The sequence below is a fragment of the Morchella sextelata genome, assembly GCF_020137385.1.
Source record: "Morchella sextelata strain SCLS chromosome Unknown scls_4, whole genome shotgun sequence".
NCBI lineage: Eukaryota > Fungi > Ascomycota > Pezizomycetes > Pezizales > Morchellaceae > Morchella > Morchella sextelata.
Window position 1 is genome coordinate 855,662 of NW_025408619.1, and position 18,792 is coordinate 874,453.

Sequence of the window (18,792 nt, forward strand, 5' to 3'; positions counted from 1 at the left end):
TATATGAAGCTAGGTACTCTATGTACCAAGTTGTTATGTGCCTAACTAGCACTTAAGATAGGCTGCGGGCCGCCGCTGTGGGCTGTATGTACAGAAGATCCCAGTTGTTTTTTACACAACCTACTATCATGTACGGTACAATCTCGTGGGGGTTGTCTTTCTTCCCTCTCTGACCTCTCGTTCGACTGACCCGTTCTCGCCCCACGTTCCCACGCTGTTGGGTGATTATTCGCCGTTCCTTTCCACGGCCCTTCGAAATTTGTTTTCCCCCCCCCCCTTACAATCGCGGATCATTGGCGGTGAGTTTGACACTCTCCCTCACGTCTCCCTCATCACAGTGGGGGTTATGTTTGTTGCAACCGAAAAATAAAAAAAATAAAAAAAAAGAAGGCGGAATATGCACTGAGTGTCTCTTTATTTTTTATTTTTTATTATTTCAGATCTCTCTCCAAATTGTACATACTCGATACGCCCTCCAAACATAACGCCCTTCCATCGAACCTCGTGATCCCCTTCTCCCTCAAATGCAAAGCAAAGGAATGGGGGTGGAAAACTAAACTAACTCTAAATCACCTCTTATGCAACTAGTTGCAGAACAGTGATCCCGCCGCCAAAAGGGTACCGCGGGACTACTTGAGAGCCAGATCCAAGGGAGGGAGGTTTGATATCAATCACATGATCTTATTTAGACTAGTCTCAGGTAGAAGTGCGGACCCGAAAAATATCAATAACGGCCCTTTACTGGAAGAGCAGGAAGGAAGGACCCTTAAAGAATGTACCTCTATGCTCGCCGTGTGTTTGTGATTGGGGATAGTATATATACGTACAAAGTACCTGTACGGAAAATCGACGGGGGTTGGGATTCGAAGAAAAAGAAGTTCGAGCTGGGAAATCTCCGAGACGTCGACGCCGAACCGTTCCTTTTCCCCAGCGACAGGGCAGGCGGTATTGTAATAGGTTAACCCTTCCTGCCTGGAGGTAACAACGCCGAAGGTTGGGTGGGGTGCTGCTGCTTCTGCTGCTGCGACAACGGTCACCGGCCAGTAGAAAACATGTTTCCTGTTTCTCGTCCTCGATTGGATGATCGCGAGGTGTTTTTTATTTTTATTTTTTGGGGGCAACAAACAGCACAATTGGTATGGGAGTCCTAGAGAAAATATATTGAATTACCCACCACCATTCCTCCCCCTTTGGCATTTACGTAGTCCTGCCATCATAAGGTCTTCTTCTTCTAGCTCTGCTAAATAAATGGTGATCGACGCATGTCCTACTCACAGGACCGGACAGGAGGATCCCATCAGCTTGTAAGCTTTCAGCCCAGCCAGTACTGACTGCGCCCAGGGATTCTGGAATCGGATTGCGTACAGCACGCGGATGACTCAGGCGCCGGCATGCCTTTTTTTCCTCGTGATTGATTCATATAGATCACGCCAAACAGCACCTGGATGGCTAATATAGATTGATCCTCACCCAGTGATCTATGACACCGAGTGATCGAGTATGATCGCAATGTGAACTTGTTCTCAGGCTCCGACACGTACGCTTTTCCATCCGATGCGCACCATATTTGCATCCACCACCCCCCGCCCGACTTGCTAGCTTCTGCTGTTGATGATCTGAGATAAACGGTTTTGGGTACCCCGGTACTCAACTGGTCTGCCGGTATGCTTCTTTCTAGTTCAACGACGTGAGAAACAGATCAAATCTACGGGCCATGAAGGGTCCATTCTTTTTCTTCATCTTTTTCTTTTTCTTTTTCTTTTTTTTGCTTTGCTTTCTGGACCGGCGAAACCGCCTCCATAAGGCGAGGGCTTTTTTTCCCTTCTCGATGTCATATCGGAGCCTGGGCACAGGGCAAACAGCACGGCGTACAGCGTTAATTCAGTCCGGGCCTTTTTGCCTCCCTTTGTTCTTTCGAATTCTTCCTTTTCGTGATAGTGATCATGATGGAAATCGGAAAATAAAAAATGGCCTCGCTTAATTGCTGGGAAAATTGTACAGCACACCCGATGGTCCACAGTCAGTAAGTAACGCCGTGGTGTACTGGATAGGTAAGTGGGAGAGAAGAAACCCCATGCAGTCCCCAAGTCACGTTGAGTTTGAGGGTTTTCATATCATTGCTCTTTGCAATGATAATAGCTCGTCGTGGCTAGGCCCTAATTGGACCCCAGCAGCCAGAAGCCCAGTGCACCAATGACCAGAGAGGAAGCCATAACAATTACTATTGTGAACGAATAAACATACATAATAGGTTGTAGCGGAGTTCGGAGCTTAACTGCAGAATCGTTTAATGTCGGTACAGCAAGCTCAAAACCGTCTGAACATTCACTATCCGGCATTAGTATCCGTATTGGGACAGCTTATGATCGATAAGAAAGAAGGTGTGCTGTAAGATGGGGGGAGGTTCCGTTGGAAGCAAGCGGACCAATGGATACACCTTGCCTTTCAAGAGCAATGGAGAGAGAGAATTAGGATAAAAATAGCAATTGAAATGGCTTGTTTATGCGGCTCCGATTGCCATGCATTCCGTATCTCATCATATGTGGAATGGGTTAACTCAAACGTGAGTAGATATATGACTTCCGGAGCCCGAATGCGAGATGTGCAATCATTTCAAGCCGTAGTAGATCTATGTCTAAAACGGTAACGATAAAAAGAACAGATCATGATACGTACCAGGATATTGTTTGGAAGGGGGGTGTTGCTGCTGCTGGGTGGGGTGGGCATGGGGGAAACATTCAATTGAATTGTGACATGCTGCCATGCTGCCATGTTGCTTCTGCTCATAGATCCTAGGCTTTCTCTTTCTCGAGAACTCTGGACCAATTGGCCAAGCCCGAGATTCCTTTTTTTTATTCTTTTTTTATTTTTTTGGTTGTCTCGCTTCTGGGTTGCGTTTGCGCTTGTGCAGTGACAACGCTCTGATCCGTGCAGATTAATCGGCGGATAATGAATGATTCACGATTGGCGAGAGATCTTTTCGCCTACTCGAAACCCGCTTATCAGTTTGTTTCATACGATTCGTGCCCACAAGGCAAAAAAAAATTATAGATGCGACGGCGGCGGCCGCGGACTGTATATCGGTATGTAGTGGTGGTTGTGGAATATATTTATTTTGGCTGCTGCTGCTGCTGCTTCTCGAGATTATTTGCATAGAGTCCACACACACACACACATCCACTCACACACACATTCACACGCACGCACATACCATCAGATCAAGGCTTCGATAGCATCCCTGGGATTTACCCTCGTTTCCTTCTCGTCGGAATTTTTCGAGGTGATGAGTCGCACAACCTGGGGGAGGGAGAAGAGAGGGAGGGGGGGAGCCTGTAAGCAAGCTAGGCGGGCGCACATCTTTTTAATGGCTACGCTGCTGCAATTGCAATCTGACACTTTCATCCCTCCGATTCAGGTTGACGATGGTCCTCGCATCTGGTTTAATTTGGAGCTTGCTTTGGGCGAGGTAAGGAAGCAAGGCTGGCTTGCGCACATTAGATACGATACGATACGATACGATAGATAGATTATGTAGATAGATACAGTGTGTATGTAGATACTTGGTACCTATTGATTGCTGTGATTGACAATGTTGGCCCGAGCGCTTAAGTAGGCAGTAAGCAGGCGAGGCGGGGGGGTTGATGTTGTTGTTGAACGCGGGGCCGGGGTTTAGGGTTGGGGGGGGGGGGGGGGGTTGTGTTTGAGCTTGAGGGGAGAACAGAGGATACAGGATAGCTACAGGCATGGGCATCCCTAAATTGCATTGTAAATTGTACAACTGGATAGCAATACGTGGAGTAGCGGCTCGCAGAAGCGGTATGCAGTTCTGTAACAGCATCCAGCATCGCAACAACAGTTACAGCGACTCTAGGTTCATGTATGTACAGTACCATACAAGTAACAATCGACTCTACATATGTAGAATATTTCATGTGTCGTGCTGCTGTGTGCGCCTCTCTTTCCCTCTGCCTCATTCTCACTCTCGCCTAGACCATCCACTACACACATAAATTTATTTTAACTCTAGTTCGCATCGAAATATTCGTTTCTGTACTCCCTACGTTCTCTATCTGCAGGCTGAGGCGGCGAAAATCCCTCGGATGGCCATTCGAATTCAAACTCACTCCACGATCTCGATCGTTCGTGCACACAACTTGTCACATATCTTGCGTGCTTCATTGGTATGTAATGTACCGACTAACTTACTGTCGTCCTGGGTTGGGTTGACCTCCTTTTTTTTGTGAGATATTATTCCTGCTAGTCTGTCCCACCCCCCGGTACCCCGTTTAGAGTAGCAATTAATCGACCAGCGATGCAGATGGGGCATGCTTTACAGGAGTAGGCAGACTCCGTACATAACTCTGGAGTAGGTAGGCAGTCAAAGTCTCAGTCTCAGACAACCTGTGGGAGACGTACTCTTGCTTGGTACTCTAGAACATGCTCTAGTGTGGTGTGGAGAGTACGTACAGTAGTGTATTTTGTGAACTTTTATAATTAGCCTTTAACGGGTACACTCGCGAACCTATTGGGTGCGAAAATCTCGGATATGGAGACCACCACGAGAGATATATACCATGGCATACGTACATACATACATACACATCCATCTACTATCCTAGTCTAGGTCTATTCAAAATAACGAACATGAACAGCAGCAACCAGCCTATGGTGAGATATGCGCTTTCATGTCTAGCCAGAGACAGAGAATAGTTGGCTAGCTTCATGGCAGGTTTCTAGACCATGGGAAATATTACCATCTCGTTCTATTATACTCTCATCACGCCCCATCATTAGGTAAACCGCCGATGCTGTGTAAACAAATATCTGTATTACTCTAGTGATATATGCAGGAGCTGCAGATGTTATGCGTATGTCTGTCTGTAGCTGTCTGTTTCCCTTCAGTTGGACATGAAGATCGTCGCATTAGTGAAACCGCACGTGCTGCATCGTCCGCCCGCAAGAAACGTTTCGAACAGCAGCGTTCAGCCTAAAACATACAGATGTGAACACTCTATCTTTTTATAATTATAATAATAGATGGGTCAAAACAAAATAGATGAATTCCTTTTATCAATCGGATTTACAAAGCATGTCCGAGAACCAATGAAACGCCCCGGCCAGTACGGTGGAGTGTTCGTCAAATTACGAACAAGAGGTTCAATAAATATAAGTCGGTCTTATTAGATAGACGGCTGCCGTGTCCATGGATAATACATGTACATGTATGTGTATACTGATGCGTACATATCTACATGTACCTACTGTACTCACTTCGAGGGGAGATAAGTATAGTATACATGTGGATCCTATATATCCAAGTTCCACAAAGCATATCCTAGATACGTACTCACTCACTTCGGCCGTTTCAACAACGGCTTAATCCAGAAACAGAGGGCCTCAATGATAAGATGTCAGTATAAACTGCAGGTCAGCATTAAAACAATTATAACTTGCATCGTTTTTCTGCCTTCGTTTCGAGGTATATCGGGTAGCGCGATAACAACCACCTTGCCGCGTGGAGACGGAAGGGAGGGAGCCCTACGTTCCCGGGAGGGTCAAAGCCAAACAAGGGGACGTAGGGCAGACGTAGTGTCTTAATCATAGAATGAACCCTCATTGGATTGATAGGAAAGTGGAACGGAGATCATCTTTTCTTGCAGGATAGAACCTAGAAAGTTGACATTACGATCCGTCATCCGGGGGTTAGTGGTAATAGTGATTGTGGTAGTGATAGTGGTGGTGGAGGGGGGTCCAGGCCAATGTGACGGGCCATCATAGAATAGCACTCGTCGCCCACTGGGCGGGGGCGGATATGCAGATCTGATACCATGGATCTGTACCAAATGTGTCTACATATCAGACCTAATTCGAAATTCTTCTCCGGTATATGTGGGATAATTTAATTTAAAGTAGGATGTCGATCACGGCCTGGGTTCTGAAGAGTTTCACGCGGCCTTGCAGATGTTTTGGATTTTGTTCTTATGCCGTAGTCGACACAAACTCCTTTTCCTTGCGTCTAGGGCTGAGGGCAGAAAAAAAAGCCGCTTCGTGTTACAGTTCCACGTGGTGGTGACTTGACTTTGAAATGCGGGACCTGCCTTGTAGTGCCCTGTCGATGGCAATTCCAAACGTTTCCAGACCGACGGATTGTCTTGACTTAGGGTTGATTTGAACAAGTGATTGGTGAGCTATTGTTTCCATTTCATGTTCGTAGTGGGTCCGAGACAAACAGTCAAAGCGGGTTTGATATATGTGTAGATAGTTCTGTTTTGAAAAAAGTATCAGTGATCAATTCGAAGACAAATGAACGAGGAACTCTCACCGACACCTATCCGACCGACGCCTCCAAAACGAAAATCATTTCCAACTAGGTTTTAGAAAAGAGCCATGGAAAGAGGACAGAGCCAAAACGAAACGTTCTTTTCAGAAAATCAAGCCGGGGAATGTTCCGAGCGAAGTAGAAAGAGAGAAACCGGCCCGGCAGGAGATACTTTTGCTACCTTACTCGAATGAAAGACGGCGAATTGGAACAGAAGACCCCGATCACCATCCCGGTAAGAATTTCTGTTTTAAAAATCTCCCCCAAAGGAGGGCCAAGATTGAAAAAGACTTAGCTAACTCCCATGGGTCACAGTTATTTCAGAAGCGTTGACATCGGGGATATATCTCCACCAGAAAACAACGCCATAATGGGTTTTCCTGGGTTACATAAGACCATTGTATCTACATGTAGGCAAACCCATGGCCTTTCAAGGCAAAACGCACAGACCTCATATTTTCTCGAGCTCGCCCCAGACCTGCACCGCACTTCCCATGTCGGCATAAGTGCAAGCGTGAACAGGGTAGCTCCTGTGATCTCTTGCCAGCAAAGTCGATTATGCTCTTTATGTAAACTGCCCCCACAGGGGGGTATCGTGCCGTTCCTCACATAGGTGCTCCACACTCACGTAGAGAGACAGAACACATGTAGCTTTTCAGCTTTCACAAGGAATCGTCCTAGTTTCAAGCCTCGCTAGATGGAAACCAAGCCACAGTGTTCACAAATCACGCGGGCGAAGCACTGGCTTAAATCGTTGGAAATCTCAGCAGGGACTCGCGATAGTGGCGCTGAACGAAGATGTGCTTCTGAGGCAAAGAAGAGACGTACCCCTGGTACTAACTGGAGAGAGATCGTCTAGGGGAGTTGTGTTTCTGAAGGCCGATTTCTACGGATTACTCGGCAGCTAAGTTATCATCAGAAAAGAAGCACGATTATTCTTGCTGGGGTCACTCCATGAAGTCCTTACATACGTCAGATGTCTGTAATCTTTTTCTCGTTCAGTATTTTCTCGGTGGGGGTCTCAGAAAGGTCGGCTCGATGGTCTTCAATGTTTCATTGATGTTGAGAAGTGCAAAAAGAGTGTCGCCACATGTGGTGAGGAAGTCATTCACTTTTCAGGACTTATCAAAGGGGTTCCTAGGGCGTCAGCCTCTTTATTACTAGCTTAGAATTACTTATGTTGCCACGTGGGGGCCGCACCAGCTAGCTTCGAAAAGGTGTCTTAACAGGGAACACAGTATATCACTCGCAAAATCGAGAGAGAATTGTGGAAGCCACAAACACCCACACCACAAAACAACAAAATGTAGAGGTCAACCAGTAAAAGAAAAAGAGAATGATGAGTGGTTCCAGAGGGGGTCGAACCCTCGACCTTGGCGTTAACATATTTCTATATTAGCACCACGCGCTAACCAACTGAGCCATGGAACCATATTTGTAAGCTAAATTATGACTTATACTAACAAATTTTCTAATTACTGTAGTGCTCATATCAAGACTCGAAAGTGGGCCTTCTCCTTTACAGGAGTCCTTTTTGATTTCATTGTGGGTAAATAATGGTCATGTGGTAGAACTAGAGTATAGACATACGGGAACTCTTGGATGCCTTAACATTTATCGCTATAATTCTATAATTCTGGAGCTGTCAAATAATGAAATTCGCATCGAAATAGAGTATCTTAGTAAATGTTGAGCACGTATATGCAATAAATGGGATATTGATCGTTTTAGATATTTGTGTGGGAATTTAGTTTTTAGTTCTTACATGTAAGAACGATATGTACTATGTTGTACTTACGATCATGAATAATCACTCGATATGTGAATTAAGAGAGAATAATGAAGCAAAGGTTTTAGATGAAGCTAGTCGAGAGCGCGATATATATTTAATCGCGAGCGATCAACATATCGCAAAGTATTTGCCTGAGAGAAATTGAATTAACCACTCAAATGTACATACTACATGTATGTACGTGATATCGAGGATACTGAGCATTGACGGAAACATATGTGTAAGGTTGCCACCTTACCGCCGCAGCTAGAACACAATATCTAGCAATATATATACATACATAGTATCGAATGGGTTTTGATTTTCTTCATTTTCACAAAATTCGCGCGAAATGTATGTAGACTAGCTCAATCCAATTACATATTCGGGTAGCCATCTGTCCTGTTGCAAAAATCGCTTATCTTAAGGTAATAACGTGTATTAGTGCTTTCGATTTCATCATAGCTATGAATTATGACCAGAGCGAAGGATAATTCAGGGTTTGCAGTTGTGCAGTTTTAACTGATGGTACAAGTAGTGCACAACCCGGCGTATATTGACTACCGGAGGTGCCCAGAATCTGGACGGACCCTAGGTTACCATAGCCGCCCAATGCAGTCTGACGTTTCAGCCTCCAAACCTTGTTTCAACGTCCTAGGTACTTACTTCAGGGTACTGGGACCTACAACTACATGTATTGAAACTTCGATATTTATAAAGATCCATAAAATAATGAAAGGGTGGAATTCATAGGTTAGAAAAGGGGAAGTATCATGATTATGGAAGGGGGTGTTTTGGCTTATGACTCTTGCTGGAATCATATAATCTCACTCGGTGTTCACCAGCAGGTGATGATGTCATAACGGTTCCTTTCCGGCAAAGGCTTGAAAGATACTAACAAAGTATGTACTCAAGCACAAAGAGTAGTAAAGGACAGAGAATCTAGATCTGTTGGAGGCAACACATAGTTCAACTCCTTTCTTGAATTAGGAGCTTCTTTGCAGTTCAGATTTGTCAATGTTTCTTACATACATGAAAATTAGGTAGGTTCAATCAAGGATCCATACAGTATCCTATTCTTTGCTCTTCCATGACTGCACTCATGTCATTCACATCACTCACCCATCCATCCGTATTAGTCCAACCCGCGAGTAACGCCATCGGTTCTTCAGGCAAGCACAAAAAAAAAAAAAAAACGTACATTTTTGGAAGTACGAGTGAAGGAAACATGGATAAGAACTTGAGAGGAGTTTTTTTCTTTCCTTTCAAGTTTGCCTGCCTACATCCAAGGCGCTCTATCAGGGGTAAAATAAAAGCAGAGGATAAGAAACCACACCAGAACCATACCGAACCAGTACACACACAAAATGAAAAAAAGAGAAGGAAAAAGAGGGAAAACCGGAGGAAAAGTGGGTTTTTAAAAGAAAACCAAATACATAATACACCAATCCATTCCATGCTATGTCAATGCAAAAACAGATAAGGAACAAAAAGAAAAGCCCCAAACATATATTCCACCTCCACAGAAACCTTCAGTCTGAATTAAACTTGGCTTCGTAACTGCATTCTCAGAGGTTCATTCTAAAATTCCTTCTCCCCGTTCTTTGCCGCTGCTCCACTCCCTTCAAGTGGCGGAGCAAAGGTCCCCCCGGTCTCTGGCAATTTTATAGGTACATTTGGAAGGATTTTGAGTTTGTGGGGTAAAGTTTCGCCTGCGATGACTTTCTTCATTTCATCATAACTCAGACTTTCATACTCAACGAGAGCCTTTGCAAGAAGGTCAAGCTCTTTACGGTGTTCCTTCAGGATAGTGGTTACGCGGGCGCGTGATTCTTCAATTATACGACGAACCTCCGTCTCAATTAGTTCTTTGGTTTTTGTCGAGAGGTGTTGGTAGTCTTCTGTCATATTAACGTCACCGACAACAGGTGACATTCCAAGTTCCATTACCATACGACGAGCGTAGCGGGTGGCTGCCATAAGATCCTGGTGAATATGTCAGTAACCAACTCCTGAATAGGGCCCAGAGAGAAACCTACCGAGCTACAACCCCCCGTGACATTATCAGTACCGTAAATAAGCTCTTCCGCGATTTTTCCACCCAAGGAACTATCAATATGTGCCAATATCTGTTTCTTACTCCAGCTATACTTGTCCCCTTCTGGCAAGAAATGTGTAACACCGAGTGCCTGCCCACGCGGCATGATGGTTACCTTGTAGACCGGCATGTGACCCTCAGTGAACATCCCAACGAGGGCGTGTCCTCCCTCATGATAAGCCGTCATTTTGCGCTCTTCGAGCGGGATAACCGCAGAACGTCGCTCCGCACCCATCATGATCCTATCCTTTGCCCAGTCGAAATCTTCCATTCGGACACTTGTAGCCTTCTGACGACTTGCGCGAACAGCGGCTTGGTTGCACATATTTTCCAGCTCCGCTCCAGAGAAACCGGGAGTGCCGCGGGCAAGAATGGAGAGGTCGATTGTAGGGTTTACTTGGATAGCTTTGGTATGATGTTTTAGGATTGCAATTCTGCCAAGGACATCGGGAAGTGGTACAGTAACATTCCGGTCAAAGCGACCAGGTCGGGTAAGTGCCTTGTCGAGCAATTGAGGGAAGTTTGTAGCAGCCAGGAAAATGACGCCACTGTTTTGAGAGAATCCATCAAGGTCTACCAGGAGCTGGTTGAGAGTTTGTTTAACGTATGCTGCGTCGCGTTCATTACGTTTTCCGCCTATTGCGTCGAGCTCGTCGATGAATACAATTGCAGGAGCTTTTGCGCGGGCTTGAGCAAATAGTTCGCGAACACGCTTGGCGCCAACGCCGACATAGACTTCGTCGAATTCTGATCCAGACATAAAGAAGAACGGGACCCCGGCTTCACCGGCGACCGCACGAGCAAGAAGAGTTTTTCCAGTACCAGGGGGACCCACAAGGAGGACACCTTTCGGTAGCTTACCGCCTAGGGTAGAGAATTGCGTAGGGTCCTTCAAAAATTCCACAAGTTCTTGTAGTTCCTCTTTTGCTTCATCGCAGCCATGGACATCACTGAAACGGGCGGTTTGCTGGGCAGCTTGTGCTTCGTTTGAGTTAGTCCCAGCAACCTTTTTCATCATCCCTGTAGCTTCAATAGCCAAAGTAAGGAAGACGAGGAGGAAATAAGCTGTTAACCCAAAGTAAAACAAGAACTTGATCCACTTAAAGATTGTTCCGCCGATAGATTCATCGACAACCACATGAATCGGTGTTTCCCTTGCTCCAGTACCAGAGTAGCCCGAAGTTGCATTTCCACGTGACATGGCAAAGTTTCCACCACGGCTCTGAGCAGCAACAGCCTGACCAATAGCTTGAATTTCCTCACCACTCAGCGCAGGATTTTCAACAAAATCGCCACGGCGATCAGCTACAAGGCGTGCCTTTTCGAATTGACCAGTGCGTTCAAGTGCCTTGATGTATTTATCCTCACATGCCCTACTAGTTGCATATTGGCCAATTTGGTAGCGATCGATAACGTACTGCGGAAGATTTGCGCGGAGAAGCGTTTCATAGAATTTTTCCTGTGCGGCGGCATTCTGGGGGTTGTTGTTTGCAGCTTGTTCGGCGCGGTAAAGTGCATTCTGAGAAAGACCGGAAAACGATAAGAACCCGCGAGCAAAAGATTGACCTGGGAGCCTGGGAACCGGGGGTGGGATCTTGTTGAACGGTGATGCCGGGGGAGAGGTCAGGTGTCGAGTTGCGCCAGTTGAAGTGGAGAATGCCGAAGCCCGAGAATTTCCGAATGCTATTTAGATCAGCAATGCAATAGGTAATATCGCAAGGGAAGGGAACAAACCAGAACGTAGGATTTGACCAGCGAGCATAGGTGTACCATTGAAGCTTGGGAATACATGTTGGTTGCGTAGTCCCGGGTAAGCCTTGAGAAAAGCGGGTAGTTCCGCCACAGAATCATTGATCTACCACTATCAGCATGACCAATTCCCGAATGGATATGTAGATAAGAGCTACCCGTACCTTTTGATGTTGAGCCTCTTCTTTAACCAAGGGCGCAGTTTGCGCATAAATGGTCCTCTTCGAAGCCTCACTACTTTTCGTAAGTTGCGCCCAAGTGGCCGAAAAGGCCTTTGTTACGCTTGGTAATAAACCGGAGTTTATTGATGGCAGACCCTAAGAGATACACACTGTCAGCGCAAGGGAAAAAGAGATTTTTACAAGGTGGCGTTGGGGGAGGCTTAATTGACCATACCTGCATAATAAGGCCTACCTGAAATGGAGAAGCCATGATGGCCTCCGGCAATGAGAGCCAACGATTCAAAGAGAAAAGGGTTTCTTTAGAGCCTGGGAAAGAACTGAGAGATGCCAAAAGATGGCAAGAGGGTATCAGATATGAGATGGAGATGCTATGGAGGGGTTGAGGTCGACTGTGGGGAGTCAGATAGGCGAGGGGAGGACCTTCCGTAACCTCATCCCAGTAGAAGAAATGAAGAGATTCTATGCTTGACTAATCACGAGATGTCTTGAAATCACGTGGATCACCGCCAAGCTTTCGTTCAGCCCTCTGAGCCATAGCAAGAAACGCCGACGTAGGCATCCTCGTCTCCTTCAACAACCCCCCCCACAAACACCTTAGAGACCCTCCACCCCAACTTTTCTCTGATCATGAGTGGACTTATAGAATGGGCATTTGGGCGTCGCCAAACACCCGCCGAAAGGCTTCGGAAGGTCATTTCGCAATTCTCCACCTTATCGGAAGCTATACCGCTAACTCAAAACAGCACCAAAGAGCCCTCGAGAAAGCCCAACGCGAGCTTGATAGAGAACGCATAAAGCTCGAACAGCAAGAGAAAAAGCTGATCGCGGATATTAAGCGCTCTGCAAAAAATAATCAGATGGGAGCTTGTAAAATTCAAGCGAAAGACCTCGTCCGGACAAGGAAGTATGTGTCAATAATCACGACCACGGTTTCTAGAAATTAATGACTTTGTTCTGCAGCTACATTCAAAAATTCTACCAGATGAAAACGCAACTCCAGGCCGTTTCACTTCGTATACAAACGGTCCGTTCAAATGAGCAAATGATGCAATCGATGAAAGGCGCAACATCTCTTCTCGGCTCCATGAACCGCTCCATGAATCTCCCTGCTCTCCAGCGCATTGCGATGGATTTTGAGAGAGAGAATGATATCATGGAGCAGAGACAAGAAATGATGGATGATGCGATCGATGATGTTACGGGTCTGGACGATGAGATGGAGAGCGATGAGATAGTCAACCAGGTGCTTGACGAAATTGGCGTTGAGATGAACCATTCCGTATGCCATATTTCCGCACAATTCTCTTTTTCTTTTTCCAATGTTCTGACCCATTTGTTCTCATCAGCTCGGCGAAACACCCTCCGGTATCGCATCGCCCGGCGTTACAGAGGGCAAGGTGGCACAGGCTGTCGGTGCGGATGCTATGGATGATGATTTGCAAGCGAGACTTGATAGTCTCCGGCGTTAGTGGGGGCAGCTGTATTTTGCTGGTGTCTTGTTACGATATGAGCCGGGTTCTTCATTGGCGTTTTTGCGAGACAATTCTTTTTTTTTGTTTATTATTGCTATTGCTTTTTTTTTCACTGACAAGAGGAGGATGAGATTGTGCCACTCCTATACGATTTCAGGATCAGGATGTCTACTTCATAGACTCAAATTGGGTACACACATTGCTTCCCCGTGGAGCGCCGATCTATGTGAAAAAGGAAAGAGAAAAAGAACACTTGAATGGGCGAGGGTACTGGCGAGAGGTCTTCGCTCCGATAGTTTCAATATGGGCCCCGTCCTGTATGAAGATAATTTCAAACTACTCACCAGGTCAAGGCGGTTCGGCGAGAGGCAAACATGCGGCACCAGGGTAAATTACATGAAGAATCATGAAGCATCACTCGTGCCACATTTGGCCCAGGTTGTTTTATGTAGGTACGGGAATGCGAAGGTAAAGTGAAATGTACGATTAAAAGGCCCTTTATATGCACATATCACTCTTGATATACCGGATATCTAGTAGCTTACGCCGTCTATTGCACTACTGACACTCATAGAGACTAATAGTGACGACCATAAAGTATCCTCATAGACTCAGAGACCAGAAGCTAACAAAAGTTATGATACTAGCGCTGGGTGAATAGAAACTTCTTCTCCCGATGGTATTCGATTCTTTTGATAACATCTGATACACTCCGGAAACCCTGTAGCTACCTCTGCTCATACATTTTTATTAAAGCCCAAGCGATTACCGTATATTATTATAATAAGTACATTGTAAAGGAAACTAAAATAAAAGCCGGTAGCTTATCGGAGTTAAAGTCGCGTAGCTTTGAGGATGTTTGCAATTATTTGGCCGCTAGCTCACCAAATATTACCCTAAGTATACGGTCAACCATCTTTCTCAAGATGCGAACCTCCTTTTAAAAATCCCTCTGCCCTAATTCCTCACCAACAAAGATATCATATAGTGCACCACCCACGTTCATTAGTGGTAGTCGTTTGTGGTTTATAGCTTTCGGTAAAACTCTATCTGCATTAAGGGGCGCTTGCGGTTTCCCAACACTGTCAATTTCCATTGGTTCAGGAGATTCTGCAATTTCAAAAGGAGCTCTTGTTTTGGGCTTCGAAGTATTATAAGCGGTATCAGCTCGGGTATTAGAGCGACCCGAGTTTCCAAATCTGTCTATAGTCCTATCATAATGGGTTATATCCTTCCGAGTATGTTTCAAGATAGTCATATTTTCTTCCTCGTCGGCGGTAGAGTCCGCATCATGATCAGTGACTCGGGTCTTACTCTTGTGGGCAGGGGCGGTATTTGACTCTCCAAAACCCCTCTCAAGTTCTTGGGAGTCCTGAATTCCGGCATCCATCAATTGCAACGAATTTAGGAATGCCTCTGGGAGGGGCTCTACCAATGGAATTTCCTCAAGAGGAGATTTGTGTGAGATATTTGCAGCTGCTGAATTTTTGAACTTTAATTTTAAATTTTGTCATTAGTCCAAAACAGTATAGCACGAGGATCAAGAAATTTACTAACATGATGTGATATTTTTTTCAGAGGGTCAAAATATTCAGCATCCATGAGGCTCTTCGTTTCATTTGTTTTCAAAATCTCGTATGCCCTTTTTCTCCAAAGCTTTGATTTGGCAACATCGTGGGCGATGAATCCCTCGCTCTCCAAGCGCTTTGTAATCTGAAGTGCAGTCGGTAAATCACACCCTATCACTCGACCATCAACTCATAAATCCCAGGTTTGGGGAATAAAGACAACATACCAAGCTTGTTGGCAAAAACCTTATTGGATGATGGGAAAACGTCCACACTCCAGATAGTTTTCAAGGCCCGTCTGAACAGGGCCATGTTCCGCATTTCCTCGAGAAGTTTCCCTTCATTTGCCCCAAGAAGACAGCTATAACAAACATGGTGATCGGGTATACGGCTGTCCTTGGCTGAAATAAAACCATAACAATCAGTATGCTGCCACTCATCACAATTGTCACAGCAAATCATATTCCCTTCAGGTTTATCGTCACCGCATTCACAGTTAATTCTATCTTCGTGCTTTTCATCCTTCCATTCATCCCCTTCTATAGTCCTGCTCTTTCGTGAAGAATTTTGAATGCCTTTGCTTTTTTCCTTAAGTTTTAGCTCGATTATCTTCACCTTTGAAAGCTTTATCCTGCCCACCGTTTTATCAACTGACTCGGCGTTGTCAACCTTTTGTAAAATACGGGTACTTTGGCGTCGATGAGTAGATATAGTGGGGTCCGATCCTCCTAGTGAAAGTCTTTTTTCACCAGAAATGGGGGGATGCGATAGAACTAGGTCTACTCCTGCGCGAACAATTCCCGAGGAGATATTAGTAGGATTAGCGGAGGTAAGAATAGGATTCTGGATTCTGTCTACGGCCTGCGTCTCAAAATGCGACGTCGGAAGTAGCTCAGTATCGAAAAGGCTATTTTGATTATCACTTGCTCCAGGGTCGTCGGCAAGTGGCTGGGTCTCGGTGACATCATCTTCCCGGACTGCTGGACGGAGCATTCCACGAAGGAGTGTTTTCTCTTGCGTATTGCGTCCAGCCCTTCCCGAAGTTTGAGGGAGGTGAACAGGGTGTCTCTTGATATTTTTGTCACTGCCAGATGCTTGACGTTTTTCCGCTACTGGCAACTCCTCGGAAATTTTGTCTTGTCCACTGCCGCTCGACAGACCCTCGGATGCTTCACTTATACCTGTGGTGTTGCTGTGGTCTTTAGGAGTGGTTTGTGAAGAATCGGTTGTGAATAATGGTGCTTCTATGTCGGTATCTGCATGGATGGTTTTTAAGCCACGACGTCGCTTTGGGCGTTCCTGGCTTCCGGTATTGTTCACACTTGATATTTTGAGAGAAATTCTGCCGGCAATAATGTTAAATATAAAAAGAGTAAAATCTATGGGTATAGACCAAAGTATGTACTAACGCATGAAAACCGGCATTGAGGCTTCCAACTTCAAGCCTTTCAATGTCATTGGCATCGTTTTCATGAAATTGGAGCGGGGTCGCATTGGCAGAGACACGAACAAAGCTCGGTGGATTATAGTCGTTTGGTGTATGGTCCAGATAATGGAGGCGGATAGTAAGCCAACGTTGATCTAAGAAACAGATAAGTACAAAAAGCCCGCCGGGGATCTTTCCAAATTATAAAAGAACAGGTCACATACCCGGGAGAGGAGGAAGATTCTAAGAGGTCCTTTCATGTAAATCATGTGTAAATCAGTATTTGGAGGAGAGATCTTACCTGAGTAATAACGATCAATCTTCTCATCATGAGTTGGAGATTTTTGTTTGCATCTTCCACCGTGACTCCACGCCCGTTAATATCTGTAACACGAAGACTGATTGCGGAGGTACCATCTTCTTTCTCGCGATAGGAAAAAGAGAAAGTATAAGATTCTACTATAATCTCTGGGTGTTCTTTATCCACATAAATGGCTAGCTGAACGGCCTTAAGGTACCCTTTCTGAAGGGCGTCAAAGATACCAATCTCCTTTCGAAAGGAATTTAGTAAGTATTCAGATAACCATTCAGACATTGAGGAACACGCATACGAGCCAATCTAAAAGTTGATCTGCTTCCCCAGAATAACCTCTCCTCAGTCTCTTCACTCGAGTTCCAGAGCTCGTATTGCTTTTCTTGAAAGATTCATCATCCATATCACTAGTAAAAGAGCTGTAGCTCATAGCAGCCGAAGATCTTCCACCATAACGTTTTTCAACGAAACATTCCTCGGGAAGAAGGCCACTATTCAGATGTAAGTTTAGGATTAAAAATATTCTTATTCAATACATCCTACCGAAGGAAGGAAAGACACCCAATCTTAAAAGACTTGTTAGTTTTATCGCCTTTTACTTGAATCAGGAATATAGAGAAATCAGGCTCACCGAAGCACCGAGCAGTGTTCTAACAAGCTCCAGGCTTTGCTCAAATTTGAGCGACTGCTCTTGAATAACAGTATTATTTAATCTTTTGGTCTCCTGATCTTGTCGTTGCTGTTGTGGGATCTTGGGCTTTGGAGGTTTGGTGAGGAGAGCTTGTCCAATTGCCATTCTGGAGCGTCACTGGATTGTGCTCGGAGTCAATAGTGGAATCACAGGAAACACTGCGGGTGAGTAGATATAGAAAAGTAAAAAATGCCAGAGTATAAATATAAAGAAGAAGAACGATGTGAAGAGTCATGAAAGAAATAATTTAACCTAATAGTTTACCGGCCTACCTATGATTAGATGAAATCTCTTAGGATGACTATGGTTTTATAAAGAAATGCGATGATACGATATGGCCGAAGAAGTTGAAGAAGTGGAGGAAGAGAAGGAGAGAGCACTTGAGGTCCGCGTGTGGCCCCGGGTAGTAGTGCCTACATGTACGCGGCGCGACAAGCTGCACGTATCGGACAGGGAATGGGACAAGTAAGTGGAAACCAGATATGCATGTAGTACATGTAACGTTATCATTCATTTATATAAATAAGGGCATTTGCCCCGAGCATGGTAAACATTCATACATGTAGCTACATGTATTGTCCATCACTCGGTCGACATCACCCTGAGCATACAAAAAACTTCCTGGTTACATGTACATGTATGTCTCCACAATCATCGTTCTTTCATGCATCTCTACAAAAAGACAGAAGCTCAAATTTACTTAACTTGCTGTAGATACCTATATATACGTCCGTTTTGCAACTGCTGATACTACATGTAATTTGGGGAAAGCCACTCCGATACATGTATATATATACATGTACGTATTGCTACCTTTTGTAGGAGATAGGAAGCTTAAACAGCGCAATTGCATATACATATTTCGGAGATAGGAAGGAGAAGATGCTGGCTCCTAAAAGAGAGCACTTCGAATTCGGGTGTTTATCTGGAGACACCCAAGGTTCACTGTCTCTGCAGGGTGTGGTAGGCTACACATAGGGAATGAGAACAAAACTACATGTAGATGTACATGACTGGAAACCGACTTCGAGAAGGTACTGAGAGCTACTAGGCCTTCTCCTAGCCTCTATTGTGAGCTGTAAACAGCTCGTATGGAGATGAACGTGAGACAAAACAGTTTGTGTGGTAAACCAGTTTTTGTTTACTATCAACCAAAGGGGGCTGACCACACCTGACGTTTCTTACACCCAACTCCTACTCACA

General features: G+C 45.1%; 3 protein-coding genes across 3 annotated transcripts; 1 reads left to right on the top strand and 2 right to left on the bottom strand.

Moving 5' to 3' along the window:
• Positions 1–9,671: 9,671 nt before the first annotated feature.
• Positions 9,672–12,369, bottom strand: H6S33_010142 (uncharacterized protein; the record flags this gene model as incomplete). The annotated part of the gene is made up of 5 exons (XM_044841495.1): positions 9,672–10,076; positions 10,130–11,871; positions 11,923–12,043; positions 12,102–12,254; positions 12,334–12,369. The coding sequence occupies 5 exons, from the start codon at positions 12,367–12,369 to the stop codon at positions 9,672–9,674; spliced, it is 2,457 nt and encodes an 818-aa protein (XP_044697285.1).
• A 377-nt stretch (positions 12,370–12,746) lies between these two features.
• Positions 12,747–13,588, top strand: H6S33_010143 (uncharacterized protein; the record flags this gene model as incomplete). The annotated part of the gene is made up of 4 exons (XM_044841496.1): positions 12,747–12,809; positions 12,863–13,023; positions 13,080–13,398; positions 13,466–13,588. The coding sequence occupies 4 exons, from the start codon at positions 12,747–12,749 to the stop codon at positions 13,586–13,588; spliced, it is 666 nt and encodes a 221-aa protein (XP_044697286.1).
• Positions 13,589–14,531: 943 nt separating this feature from the next.
• Positions 14,532–17,694, bottom strand: H6S33_010144 (uncharacterized protein; the record flags this gene model as incomplete). Its single annotated transcript, XM_044841497.1, has 9 exons — positions 14,532–15,083; positions 15,149–15,330; positions 15,387–16,501; positions 16,569–16,740; positions 16,810–16,828; positions 16,887–17,135; positions 17,197–17,389; positions 17,442–17,464; positions 17,530–17,694. The coding sequence occupies 9 exons, from the start codon at positions 17,692–17,694 to the stop codon at positions 14,532–14,534; spliced, it is 2,670 nt and encodes an 889-aa protein (XP_044697287.1).
• Between the last annotated feature and the right edge of the window lie 1,098 nt (positions 17,695–18,792).